The 9836-nt window shown below is 53.6% G+C and overlaps 1 protein-coding gene across 1 annotated transcript; it reads left to right on the forward strand.

The window, feature by feature from the left end:
- The first annotated feature begins 1471 nt into the window (after window positions 1-1471).
- On the forward strand, window positions 1472-3984 carry FJX1 (four-jointed box kinase 1). The gene has a single exon (XM_056347624.1). The coding sequence runs from the start codon at window positions 1675-1677 to the stop codon at window positions 2965-2967; it is 1293 nt and encodes a 430-aa protein (XP_056203599.1). The 5' UTR covers window positions 1472-1674; the 3' UTR covers window positions 2968-3984.
- The last annotated feature ends 5852 nt before the right edge of the window (window positions 3985-9836 follow it).

A 9836-nucleotide genomic window follows, 5' to 3' on the forward strand; every position in this document is an offset into this window, starting at 1 on the left:
GGGAAGCGGCCGCGCCGCTCGGTCCCGCCTGGGCTGGGGGGCAGCCGGGCCGCCCGCCGCCGTGCGACCGCAGGAGAAAGGGCGCTGCCCGCACTGCCCGCGGGGCGGGGGCATTGCCGCCCTCCAGCCCGTACTGCCTAGGAAGGCTGTGCACTCCTGGCTTAGAAGGGAATTTGAGGCAAAAGGCAGGGAATTCAGCTTCTACCTTTTTTGTTTGTTTCATTGTTTTTTTGGAAGTTAAGGTGGATTAGCAGAATTTGAATGTTTTTTAACGAAATCCTGGGCAAAAAAGATACTTCCTTTTTTCTTATATTAGAAGAAAATAAATTGCATTCCATCCAGCCTGGAAAACTGTAGTGTGGCTGGAAAACTAGGAGTTGTGGTTATCTCAAGAGAGCAGAAAGAGTTGAGGAGGTGAGAAAAGGATATATATTTTGTGTGTGTGTTCTAAGATTCTGTTTGTGGTGGTTTTGCCTCGATGATCCAACTCCAATAACTGTTTTGGAGGATAGCCACGGCACTGATGGAAGAAAGGAAAGGTGTTTAATCTGACCCGGCTCACAAACATCCTTCCCAAGAGAGGTCTCCAGTGAAATAACAGAAAGAGCAGAGCTGAGCTTCCTTGCCTGGGGAAGGCAGGAAACTGGAAATAGGGGACACGGAGAAACAGCTGCGCTTCCAGTCTTCCAGTGTCCACCCTAACGCCTTCAGAAGTGCAAGACTCGAAGAGAAGGGCTGGCTCTCGTCCCCGGGCAGAGAACCCCGCGGGGCGGGACCGTGCCCTGCCGCCGGCTCCGCCGCCTCGGCGCTTCCTCTCCCGGGGTTGCGATGCCGGGAAGAGCCGGTCCGCGCGCACCGGTGTGTGAGGAGGCGGCGGGGCCCCGCACGGCTGTGCCCGCCGCGGCCAGAGTAGGAGGCGGCGGCGGCGGCGGTGCCTACAGTCGGCGGTGGTCCCGCCCGGCAGGGAGCCTCGGCACCGGGCCGCGGGGTCGCGGTTTGGTCCCGGGCGTTACGCTCCCCCGGCGGTGAGCTCCGTGGCCCCGCCAGCGCGCCCACTCGCACGCCCGCTGCCTGTCCGCGTCGCGGGCGGTCCCTTCTCGCAGCCACCTGCCGGCTCCCGGCCCCCGGCGCCGGCGGGCTGCGGGAGCGGAGGAGATGCCCCCCACCGGCGTGGGCGCCGCCGCCGCCTCCCCCTCCCCCTCCCTTTCCCTTTCCCCCTCCCTCTCCCTCGGTGTGCGGGCCCCTTTGTGCTGCCCGCAGCGGGCAGGGGGAAGCGCCGGAGCCCGGCGCCCCACCGCAGCGCGCACGCTTCCCGCGGGCGGCCGCGCGGCCCCCGCGCCGCCCCCCGCAGCCTGCCGGACGGAGCGCCCCACCGCCAGCGGGCCCGGCGCCGCGCGGGGCATCGCCGCTTTAAGCGGAGGGCCACACCGGGAGACGGGGCGGGCCGGGCGCGCCCCCCTGGCTCCCCCACGTGGTGTGGGTACCCGTGCCTGCCGGCCGCCGGCAGAGCGGGGCGCACACAGCGCGGGGCTGCCGCCGGGCTCGCCCGCTGCCGCTCCCCGGGAGGCTGGTCCGGTCCGGCCCGGCGCCATGCGCCAGCGCCGCGCCGAGCGGCCGAGCGGCGGGGCTGCACCGCCGCCGCGTCCCGCGGCAGCGGCGTGAAGCGGCGGGAGGATGAAGCGGGCGAGGCGGGCCGCGCCGGGCCCCCTGCCCGTGCTGGGGCTGCTGCTGCTGCTGGGAGCCCTGCCGGGGCTCTGGACGGTGCTGCTGCGGCGGGAGGAGGAGGCGCGGCGGGAGCGGGAGCCGGAGCCGCGCGCGCCCGCGGGCCCCCCCCCGGGGCGCTGGGGCTGGGGGCGCTCCCCGGCGCCGCGGGGCGAGCCCGGCGGCGGCGGGCAGAAAACTTTCCGGACGCTGCTGGCGGTGCCGGCGGCGAAGGGCCGGGCGGAGCGGGGCAGCGAAGGGCGGTTCGCTGCCGCCGGCTCGCCGCCGCCGGCTGCCGCCGGGTCCCCGGTGGAGCGGGGCATCTTCTGGAGCCGTGAGCTGGAGGAGCAGGTGCCGCCGGGCTTCGCGGCGGAGGAGGCGGCGGCGTGGCTGTCGGCCGCCCGCGCCGCCCGCGTGGCCTCGCTGGAGCGGGGCGGCTGCGGGCGCAGCTCCAACCGGCTGGCGCGGCTGTCGGACGGGAGCCGCGCCTGCGTCCGCTACGGCATCAACCCGGAGCAGATCCAGGGCGAGGCGCTCTCCTACCACCTGGCCGGGGTGCTGGGCATGCAGGAGCGGCTGCCGCCCATGGCCCTCGCTCTGGTGGAGGCCCGCGGGCGGCAGTGGGAGCCGGTGCGGGAGGAGCTGCGCGGCTCGCACTGGGCCGAGGGCGCCGTGGTCAGCCTGACCCGCTGGGTGGACAACCTCACGGCCGTGGTGGCCCCCGCGCCCTGGGGCGCCGAGGCGGGCGCTGGCCGGCGGCTGCAGCCGCTGTCGGCGGGGGAGCTGGGCGGCCTGCCGCCGTCACAGCTGGTGGAGCTGGTGCAGTGGAGCGACCTGATCCTTTTTGACTACCTGACGGCCAACTTCGACCGCCTGGTCAGCAACCTCTTCAGCCTGCAGTGGGACCCGCGGGTGATGCGCCGCGCCACCAGCAACCTGCTCCGCGCCCCGGACGGCGGGCTCGTCTTCATGGACAACGAGGCGGGGCTGGTGCACGGCTACCGCCTCCTCGCCATGTGGGACCCCTACAATGAGCCGCTGCTCCGCTCGGTCTGCGTCTTCCGCGAGGGCACGGCGCGGCGCGTCGCCGAGCTGCACCGCCGCCGCAGCGCTGCCGCCGAGCTGCGCCGCCGCTACCGGGCGCGGGAGCCGCTCTGGGCGCGCCTCGGCTTCCTCTCGGAGCGGCAGGCCGAGCTGCTGCAGGCCCGCGTCGACTTCGTGCACCGCCACATCGCCCACTGCCGCGCACAGGCCGCCGTGCTCTGACGGCCCCGGGGCGGGCGGAGGCTGGCGGCGTGGGCCGGCCGCCCGCACCGCCCGGCTTTGTCTCCCCTCGGCGGCAGCGCGGCTTCACCTGCCCCGGCGGCTACCGGAGGCGGGGGCGGACCCTGCCCGCCCCCCCGGTGCTCGGTGCCGCGGCCGGGGGCGCCGCTCGGGCCGGGGTGCTGCCGCTGGCCGCCTGCCGGGGCTGCCCGGAGGGGCGGTCAGTGCGCGCCTGTCAGCGCCCCTGCGGATGCGGAGCGCGATCGGTACAACGACAGCCCGGCTCCGCTCGGGGCTCCGCTCCCAGGGCTTACAAATCCGACAGGATTCGGCAGCTCGAGCACTTTCCTTAACTCTCCTGGTGCAGTCGCCCTCCTAAGAGGACCCTTGGAAAGCTGTCGTCTTTGTCTGGATTGGGGCCGACTACCTTTTCCTTCCAAAGGAGGCAGGCGGAAACATTTTTTTACATATTCTTCCTTTTACAACGGCATCTTGAAATATGGCTATTGATATTCACAGACTAAGAACTGAGTGCACCGTAGGGGAGCCCCTAACTAGCAAAACTGCCCTATTTATGAAGCTGGTTTGTTACCGATTTTCTCTAACGAGAGTGAACCTTTCTGCTGTTTCTTAAATCTTGTCAATGAGAAGGGTATAGGAAGCCCATATTGCGTTAGATCTTAGTCTTTGTTGCGGATGCATCGAGTTAAACTTTTGATTCCTAAGCGTTTGTTTGTCATCATCACTGTCATCGTTTCGTCTGACCAGTAAAGTAACTGACTAATGGGTGACACAAGAGGATCTCCCCAGGTTTTACAAACATTGCCGTGCGCTAAGACTGACGCAATAGTTAAAGTGGAGGAAAAACTGTTTCATGCACTTTACTTTGACTTTTTAATTTTTTATAAAGAAGACCTTTTTATTTTACAAAGTCTGCCTTTTATGTACATTATATATGTTCATAAGCTTTTCTGTAACATACTAAAGAAACTGATACTTCAGTAAAGTGTGTTAATGTTTTGCCTTCTTTGTCCTGAATGTTTGTCTGAGCTTTGACAGGGAGGTGTGCACCCCCTCGATCTTCCCTGATGGGCGATGGAGGCCAGCGCTTCCCAGCTTCTCACTCCACCGAATTGAACAAAATTTTTCTCGTTCCTTCAGAGACAAGGAGGGATAGGGTTAAGCTTTCAAATGCTACCCTTCTCAGTCTCTCTCTTTCCTAGCTGTTGTGTCACCAAAAGGGCAAAAGGTCTTTGAGTAGCTAAAATAATGTGACTGTTGCATACTTCAGCTGAATAGACTTTTGTCTGGTTTTTTTAAAGCTTGAAATGAACTGCCTTGGCTAGCACTGAGATAACCGAAGCAGTTCGTATGAGCAAACTGGTATAGATGGTGTGCGTCTAGCTGCCGTTAGCCTCGTCGGGTAATGGGACTGGGAACCAGCCTCTTAACACAGGTCAAGTGTTACTGTATCAGAAACATCTTTGGAGGTGGCTCTTTCTTCCAGTGGGTCCTCTCTTCCCATTTTGTTTATCTTTGCAATGGGGGTTGAGGCAGAACTGAAGAACGGGAAAGCTTTCTGATCTTGCTAAAATAGTTGGTGGGTTTTTTTCCTACAAAAGTTTTGTTCTAGGTAGGGTGAAGCAGTAGCAGTGGGTGTACAAAATAAAATATCTGCATCTCATTTGCTTTTTTACATGTACCAGTATTCATAGAAGAGGCCATTGTATGGCTCAAAATACAGCCAGAATAAGGACAAAGGAAAAACTAATCCTCTTTAAACCCCACATACTGGTATATATCCTGTTATAATCAAACAGCAGCATAATCACTTCTACATCTGGACAGGCACCTCGATGAAGGCAGCAGAGCAACAGCATGCTCGCAAGTAGGTGCTGTCTTCAGTATGTCGAGCACTAACCTTCTCCTGTACTCCAATGTGTATTCATACCTGCAGGAGGTCTTTGTTAATAATCATTTATTTAAATCAAACTTCATATATTAACAGTTTTCTTTGGCCATTACAGTGTTTTCCTTTTTTTTTTTTTCTTTTATAGGACAAGACAACAGTTTTACAAACGACTTAAACTTAATGGTCGATTAGTTAGCTATATTAGATACTGCAACTGTGTGTATGAGTATTTATTTTAAAACGTACCAGCAGCCTCCAAGACTAGCTTTCATTGAACTGCTTAACTGACAAGGCTCTCTATTGAACCTGTATTTATAGTTCACTGCATTTATCTTTCTGAACAATGCACAGAATCCCATGTGACATTCCTTTGCCATTTACATGATAATACACAATTTAACTGTGTAATTCTTAATTCTTTAGCCTTGCTTTGTAAGTGGAATGCAGCAGCTCTTTTGCATTCACCTAATGAAAATACATTGAAATAATAAACTGCTGGCATAAATTGTAAACCACTGTGAAGAGCAAACTGCTGTGCCACAAACACCTAAGGCTTCATTTCTGTTTAAGTACTTCTATGACTATGGCACAACTGTGGTTTTGAAGGCTAATGGGAAATAAATCTCCTTTGTAATGTCTTTGGAGCTGGAGCCTACATAATTGCACCTTTTGAGAAGAAACATGGTATTCTATTCGATGACTGGTAACCACCTCAAGTTATATATAGGTTATGTGTTCAAAAATGGCTTAGTTGTAGGTTGGTGTGAAACTAGAGATGCTGCGCTAGAGAAGCGTGCCCTAGTGGGAAATGTGTTTGCTCAAAGGGGATGGAGAAAACTAGCTTGGATGGATGATGATACTTCACTCCATTGCGTTTTAGTCTGGTTCAGATCATCTGCTTCTGTACCAGAGAAAGCTCTGAATTGCCATCACAGTAAGGAAAATTTACTTTCTTCCACGTGATTTCTTTAAGGCAAACAGTGCTTTGTAAACTGGTGTTCTGGTACGCTTTTTGCATGCCATTTTAGCTGTATATGCTGTCTGATGTTTGATCGTCTTCCTGCAGCACCAAGGAGTGAAACTCTGTTTTTGTAGCATAATTTCAATGACACTCATCTAACTCTGCTTTCTTCCAGTGCAGTTTCTTTTGAGTTACAGTGAGCAGATAGGTGAGGAAGGCCATTGCTTATTGGAGAACAAGAAGGCATTAGGACCTGGAAGTTGTCAGTAGAAGGTTGTTCGGGACCGCAGGATCGGCTAGTTCTGGCTGTGCGTTGCCAGCAGCTCGGCAGTACGTTACCTGAGGCTCAGGGGCTGTGCGGTCCTATCAGAATGGTGCTGCGGGGGTTAGGCCTCACTCGGCGGAACACTCAAGGATGCACTTCCCACTACTTTTCAGAGGCTTTCAGTGAAGTACGTACTTACAGGTTGGATGCACTGGTGCCTTGGTCAGGTGTGGGCTGTTACACAGGTCTGAGTAGAGTCTTCAAAAAGGTTTGAGGAGGGTGGGGGTTGACAGTGTGCTGTCTGCCCAGGTTCGAGACAGGAGGTCTGGTTTTCAGCTCTGTGGAGATCCATGTGCTTAACTGATAACGCTAGCTTCAGGGGGGGGAAAAAAACAGGAAAGAAATATCTGGAGGGTGTTGTAATTTGAATGCACTTCATTCAGTCCCATATTTCTGTATGTTTCCCTGATTAAATTCAGAATGCCTCCCTCAGATTTTTTTCTTTCACTGGAATCTAAGGAGGCGTGTAGGGTAGAGCGCTGTTGCTACTCCCAGCTCGACTTCATAGTCACTGGGTTGTTACCTCCAAAGCCTACTAGTGTGAAGGGAGGACCGAGTTCACAGTTTCTGAGAACTGCCTAAGGGGTATCCAAATTGCACTTGCGGTGGCTACTGCACCCCCAGGGAGCACCAGGACAGCAGGGCCTGGGTGAATTCAGTGGGGTTTCCACTGAGTGAAAAAAGCAACAGCAGCGTTCGCAATGCAAATCTTTGCTTTTGTTTCCTTGCATCTGAAGTAAATTCCAATCTGGATTTATTTTCAGTGGGGATTTCCCTTTGAGAATTTCCCTCACTGCTTGGGAAGCTCTTCCCAGGCACAGTCCCCTGCCTCCCACACAAAAGCAGCAGCCCTGGGATGGAGCCGAGCTAACTGCTGGTGCCACATTTTGCTGCCCGACTGAGGCTGTGTCAGCCCATCCAAAGATTCGGGAAATAACTCAGGGCCAGTGGAAGACAGTGAAAATATAGCTAGTTACACTTTGTCTTACTGGGCATACAGCACGCTCTTAACATCACCAGCATATTTCTTGTGGTTTGCTTTCCCTTTGAAGTTTGGTGCATTTTTTTAAACGGTAATAATACTTAGAATTTTCTCACTGACATTACTAGGTGTTCCAGGGCTAGCTTGGATATGAGAACATATTAAGACTTAATCCCATTTTGCATATTATTCCTATTTTGCAACCACAGCATAACATTTAATCACTCCTTCAGAGCCGCACTCACTGGGTTGAATGTGGCGACGTTCCCACGAGAATGGGCTGGGCTGCACGGTAAGCAGCGCCGGCCACTCACCCACACAGCTCCTGCGACTCTCCATGACCTAGAAAACCTTTTACCTTGCTGTCTCAGGTGCTAATGTAGCTCTCCCCACTGAAGTAATGTGCACTCATCTGAGCAGAAGTTACTTCCCAACATGGCAACTGGGGTCGCCAACACAAAGAGTACTTTGTCCTGAACTAGCTGGTGTTTTAACATTATCAGTCCCACCCTCAGGGACCGATCAGTTTGACTCAATGTACTTTGGATATGGGGCAGGAACAAGGTGTTATCCCTGTAACTTTCATAACCCCCTCTTGTTCTGTGACTTTCCATTGCCTGCTCCAGGTGGAGGTGCAGGGTGAGCTTACGGGAAAGAAGCAAGCGCACGGGCCTGCATGAATTGGGACTACTGCTGTGTGCAGGTGGGAAAGGAGCTGTGCAAAGGACAGAGAGTAATTCCATCTGAAAGCAAGCCAGAGCTGCACTCAAGGGAAAGAGCTCCGGCTGGATTATTTGAGGATCAATGACAGCAATAGGACAACAAAGTGGGTCTGATGCTGTTTTGAGTGATCCTGTTATTTAACCACTGGGTTTTGCGCTGTGGGTTGCAGTGCATGTGGCACTCGGACCATTTCTGCAAGGAAATAAACCCAAGGGAAGACTGACTGCAAAATGCAGCTATTGCTGATGCAGGAAAAATTGAGCAGACATCCTGAAGGCCCAAACCACTCCAGCTGCTATCCCAGAGAGGGAAACGCAGGTTGGGGCACTTCAGGTGGGATGCAAGCAGAATGCAAGCTGGGGAAGACTAAGTTACAGCATATTGTAATACAATTAATACAGACAGATTTAAATTGCACTGTTACATGTACTGCCAGAATATCACCATACTTGTCTACCCTCTGTCACCTGGGCTTTTTAAAGTGTCACACAGTGTCAAGCCAGTCCTCAGTGTCAAGTCAGCAGAAGGTGTTTTCGAAGAACTAGTCAAAGCCATGAAAATTCCTAAAAGCAATGGATTTAGAGGCATTTAAAAGTTGGTGAATTCCACTCCAGGTATGTCTGCAGCAATGGGACATGTTCAATGAATTTGTGTGTGCCACCTTGCAAGGTATAGAAGGACACAGGGACAGAGGGGAAAGCACAGAGAAAAGGACAAAGAAACAGTTGAATCCTTGCAGATGATGGGGATGGCAGTTGGCAAACTTCCTTTAAGGAAATTGCATGGGTGCAGAGGCAGTGTCTCCCCCGTGGCCCCTTTCTCTTCCTTCTGTGACACGTTTCCTGCAACAACCTCTGAAACCGGTCTTTTCTAGGCAGCCTGTCACAGCACAAGGGGAAAAATGTGTGTACCAGAAGGCCTTTGGCACTTGAGTACAGGGGAGCTGCCCTTCCCCTGTGTAGACAGACCACTGGTAGTTTGTGATCTTGAAAGCAAAGGCCCATTTTCAAAACCTGTCATTTAATGGTTTTGTTATCTGATGCATTTCAGCCTGCATTACATTGCATGTGTTCAATAATTTTTACTGCCCTCAGTATTTAAGTCAACCCATTCAATATTATTTACCAAAACTCATGAAATGTTGAAAATCTTTTTACTTTCCATGTTATGAGTTGTAAGCAGTTAATTAAAAAACTCCATTTTTGGTGCCATAAAATCCACATATATAATTTAATATCCAAGTATGTAACAGCCCAGGGTTTCCCAAACTATTTGGATTGGGGGATGCTGTCAGCCTTGAGGCATCCTCAGAGCTTACACCTGCAGCTGTGCAATGGTGAGGATTCAGAGATTTGGGGTCAGTGTGGTTTTGGGTGAGCAGCGAGGTTGGGAGGGTCCCCTCGCTGCTGCTACTTGCTGCTCCTCATGTTCCCCAAAAGCACGTGCAGGAGTTAAAATTACTGTTTGTCTGTATGGACTGAGCTGAAGCTGATTTTCCTCCTTTAACTGAAATGTAGCTGAAGGGCTTTGTTCCCAAAGGTATCTCACAGAAAAGAAAAGGCAGCTGTTAAAGTGCCCATGTCTGTGTGCCTGCCCCTCCAACCACCCCTCCATTAAACTCCTTCTCTCAAAAGCCTTCCTCCCTTGTGGCTGGGATCTTAAAAAATGCCTTGCAATAAGGACAAACAGGCTTTTACCTCAAGTGATTCTAACACACTAATGCAACCCCATAACGAGGTAAGGAATTAACATGTTTTATATCAGCATCGCCAACCCCAGCACGAAAGAAGAGGGGTGTATTTCTGTGTATCATATGTTTCAGTCAGAGGAGTCATCATTTTTTAATGTTCCTGTCTTGCCAGGTTTCCTTTTTGTGTCCTGCTGTGGGGGAAAGGGCATTAATAAACTATGGTTTAAAGCTGCCGTTGTGAATTTTTTTTATCCACACATGATTCTTTGTAGACGAGCT

This window comes from Falco biarmicus, chromosome 7 (genome assembly GCF_023638135.1).
Source record: "Falco biarmicus isolate bFalBia1 chromosome 7, bFalBia1.pri, whole genome shotgun sequence".
Taxonomy (NCBI): Eukaryota; Metazoa; Chordata; class Aves; order Falconiformes; family Falconidae; genus Falco; species Falco biarmicus.

Bases quoted from the DNA above. Each gene is read 5' to 3' on its own strand.
- FJX1 (XM_056347624.1), top strand. From the start codon at position 1,675: ATGAAGCGGGCGAGGCGGGCCGCGCCGGGCCCCCTGCCCGTGCTGGGG.